The following is a 3,630-nucleotide window of genomic DNA, read 5'->3' on the forward strand; positions in this document are numbered from 1 at the left end:
AATTAGATATGGAAATTTAAGAATTATAAAGTTAATGGAAAACGAAAAAGATTAAAAAGAATAAGAGTTTTTATTAGAAAAATAAAAATTGAATAAAAAGCTTTAGAAGAATATTTAAATTACAAAATAATTTTTGAAAAATAAAGTTAAAATGAAGAAAAAGTAAAACAATATTTTTTATATATACAATATTTTAAATATAGAAAATAAGAGATTTGTTTAATTCTGAATAATTAATTAAACTTGAAAAAGAAAAAACTTCTACAGAAACGATTTAAAAACTTTAAGTTTAATATTAATCTTTAGTAAATAAAAAAAACAAAAAATATATTTTTGATTATAATAATCTAAAATAGTTAAATGAATGTGAAAAATTAAAAAATGAAAACGAAATATAAAAAGATTCATTAAAATCTTTAAAAGAAAATATAGAATAAAAAAAGAAGGATTTACAAGAAAAATAATTAATAAGAGAATTTACAGAAAAAGAAAAATTATTAATAGAAGAAATTCATAATAAAGAAAAAATTATAAATTAGTATAAACTTTAAATAGATTAATTAAATGAAGAAGAGTTAAATGTAGAATATGAATAAATAATGAAAGAAAATAATAATTTTAATATATGTAGTGAATAATATTCTGATTATTAATCATAAATTTAATTTAACGATAATAAAGAATTGCAAATGACATTTTAAGAAATGTAAATTAAAGTTTAATTTGAACAATAAAAATTATTAAAAGAAAAAAATAATATTTAAAATGATTTAAATACACTATAAGAAGAATACAGTTAAAATATTAATAATAATGAAAAGTAATTAAATATATAAATAAATATAATTATGTAAATATATATATATATATATATATATATACATATATATTTATATTTATATCTATATATTTATATTTATTTATATCTTTTATTCTACATATTATTAATTATATTTAAAAATAGAAAAAAATTCCTTAATAACGTTAGTAATATTTTAAAATAAAAACATGAAAATATCGATTAAAAAATAAATCACTTAAAGTATAATTTTAATTTTTAAATCATAAAAATATATAAAAAAGTAAAATAAACTCTCTTGTAAATAATAAAAGCAAATAAGATTACAATTATTTAAATGATAATTCTTTAAATCAATATAATAGAGAACCATCAGATAAATAATAAAAAGAAAGCTAATTTTTAGTTCAATACAATAATTTTTTGAATTAATACGTTTGAGAAATATAAAAAAGCACATTTTTTTAAAAAAACAATAACATATAATAATAAACAAATATATACATATATTTATATAAAAAATATAAAAAAAAAAAATTAAAAAATAAATAAATAAAAAATATCAAATAACAATAATAAATAAAAAATAAATATATAGATAATATGTACTAAGAATTTAATAATGAACAATAACCACCCTCCTATTAATAAAGCCAACCCTCTTAAAATATCCCTTACATATACGGTAATATATCTCCAATAAAAATCCTTTCCCAAAACCCTGAAGGAGCCGACGCTGACCATTCATAATTGACAACAAACCCCAGAATATTATATTTACGGAGATTATATTTTATAATGTCCATATAATTATCAATTATAAGTATTTTAGCTTTTCTCATACATAAAAATAAAGACTTAGAGTCCCATTTGGCTAATAACTACATATATTTATGGATATCAATGACTTTTACTATATTAATATGCTTTTTCGGATTATTTTTTAGGTCTAGAATATAAACAAAACCTATAAACTATATATGTATGTTTTTATGGACTGTATCTTTCGGTATGACTCTAATTTACATACTTTCTATAGGGAAAACTATCTTAGGTGTTATGTCATTTATTTTATTCACAGGTTTAGTTATCAGTTAATTATTATATACACTAACTGTTAGATATGAATTAACTTATTAAGGCTCCACTCTTTTTCTTTTTGGGACATAATTAATTGTTTTTCATATTTTTACATTATTATCGAATATTTCTTTTATTTAAATGATCTTAGTATCTTTTTTAGGATTTGTTTTTGCCTTTTATCTTATTTTTGATACTTAGAGTAATGTAACAGGACCACAAATTGATTTTAATAAAGAAGAATGGGCTTCAGGGTCGGTTTTGGTATATATGGATATTATATTATTGATTATGAGAGTAGGGGATTTATTAAGAAGTATGTTTACGAAAAAATAAGACTGAATTTATATACATACATATATTTTTATTTATTTATTTATTAGTTTCATTTTTTACTAATTTTAATTAATAAAAAAAAAAAAAAAAAAGTGTTTTTATTAATAAAAAAAAAAAAAAAAGTTATATATTTATCTTTTAAATTAATAATAAATTTATATTTTTAATAAATAAATATATATATAAATTATTTTTATATTAAAAATCATAATTTATCGCATTATATAATTTAAATATTTTAAAATTTAGCAAATTCCTCATTAATTTATTTTTCTCGATATTCTGAAATAATCTCTGTGGCATCTTTTAATACAAAAACCTCAAACCCGTTTTTTGCGGCATCAATAACTGTTTGTCCTACACAAAAATCAAATGCTAATCCACATATATAAATTTTATTTATGCCGAACTATTATAATTTTTCTAATAATATAGTGCGATCACCCTCAGAACCGAATCCACTATATGAATCAATATTACTATGCATACCTTTATTAATAATAATATCGTTTTCTTCTACTTTAAGATCCTAATGTAGTTCACTTCCTTTAGTATTTTACACACAATGATCAGGCCAAAGTTCTTAGTATTTCCCATTTTATAATTATATGATAGTAAATGGAGATTTTCCAGGATGATTTGAGGCAAAACTTATATGGTTTTAAGGATGAAAGTCTTTTGTGATAAAAACATAATCATAAAAATGATTTTTTAAACGTAATTTATTGATTTATTATATTACTTTTTAAGAGTTTCTCACTTATAGAGATCCTCCTTCGCAAAAATCATTTTAAATATCAACTATTATTAAGGCTGATTTTTAATAATTTTATTATTACATATTTAATTAAAATTTAATAAAAAAATATTTAAAGAAAATAAATGAAAAAAATAAAAAAAAAGATAAAAAAGTAAATATAAAATAGAAAAAATCAAAAAAAATTAAATAAATAGAAAATATACTTTATAAAAATATAGAATATTTCAATAAAAATAAATATATATGATTATTGATTTTAAAAATCTTATTATATATAATATATATATATATATATATATATATATATATATATAATTTTAATATATTTATATATAATAATAAAAATTTTTATAATATTATTTTTTTATTTCTTTTTGATAAAAAAAAAAAAAATCTTAAAAAAGCCAAATAAAAATTATTTTTATTTTTATAAAAAAAAAATGGCTGAAAAATTAGATCTTTTAATAGAAAATTAATAATATCAATTAATAATAGAAATTTTAAATTAAGAATAATATATAGATCTTTTTTAAATGCAAAATAATAGTATTTTTATTTTAAAAAAAAAATTACATTTTTCTATATATAACAAATATATATAAAAACTACATATTTATTTTAGTTTTAATAATTTCCTGTAGGGAAGGAAATACGA

At 16.8% G+C, this 3,630-nt stretch overlaps 2 protein-coding genes across 2 annotated transcripts, besides 12 other annotated features; one reads left to right on the forward strand and one right to left on the reverse strand. All coding sequences in view use genetic code 6, as the record gives it.

Moving 5' to 3' along the window:
* The first annotated feature begins 167 nt into the window (after window positions 1–167).
* Window positions 168–202: a microsatellite.
* Window positions 203–432: 230 nt separating this feature from the next.
* Window positions 433–494: a microsatellite.
* Window positions 454–532: a microsatellite.
* A 293-nt stretch (window positions 533–825) lies between these two features.
* Window positions 826–877: a microsatellite.
* Window positions 829–926: a microsatellite.
* A 351-nt stretch (window positions 927–1,277) lies between these two features.
* Window positions 1,278–1,325: a microsatellite.
* Window positions 1,314–1,388: a microsatellite.
* Window positions 1,314–1,390: a microsatellite.
* Window positions 1,314–1,392: a microsatellite.
* Window positions 1,315–1,360: a microsatellite.
* Window positions 1,393–1,596: 204 nt separating the features above from the next.
* On the forward strand, window positions 1,597–2,247 carry IMG5_141220 (hypothetical protein). Its single transcript, XM_004031313.1, has one exon. It carries the CDS (start codon window positions 1,598–1,600, stop codon window positions 2,219–2,221), a length of 624 nt encoding a protein of 207 aa, XP_004031361.1. The 5' UTR covers window position 1,597; the 3' UTR covers window positions 2,222–2,247.
* Window positions 2,248–2,358: 111 nt separating this feature from the next.
* Window positions 2,359–2,397: a microsatellite.
* Window positions 2,398–2,420: 23 nt separating this feature from the next.
* On the reverse strand, window positions 2,421–3,056 carry IMG5_141230 (hypothetical protein; the record flags this gene model as incomplete). Its single annotated transcript, XM_004031314.1, has 1 exon — window positions 2,421–3,056. The coding sequence occupies one exon, from the start codon at window positions 3,054–3,056 to the stop codon at window positions 2,421–2,423; it is 636 nt and encodes a 211-aa protein (XP_004031362.1).
* A 188-nt stretch (window positions 3,057–3,244) lies between these two features.
* Window positions 3,245–3,310: a microsatellite.
* Window positions 3,311–3,630: the final 320 nt, after the last annotated feature.

The sequence above is a fragment of the Ichthyophthirius multifiliis genome (genome assembly GCF_000220395.1).
Source record: "Ichthyophthirius multifiliis unplaced genomic scaffold scaff_1120509251097, whole genome shotgun sequence".
In the NCBI taxonomy this organism is placed as follows: Eukaryota; Ciliophora; class Oligohymenophorea; order Hymenostomatida; genus Ichthyophthirius; species Ichthyophthirius multifiliis.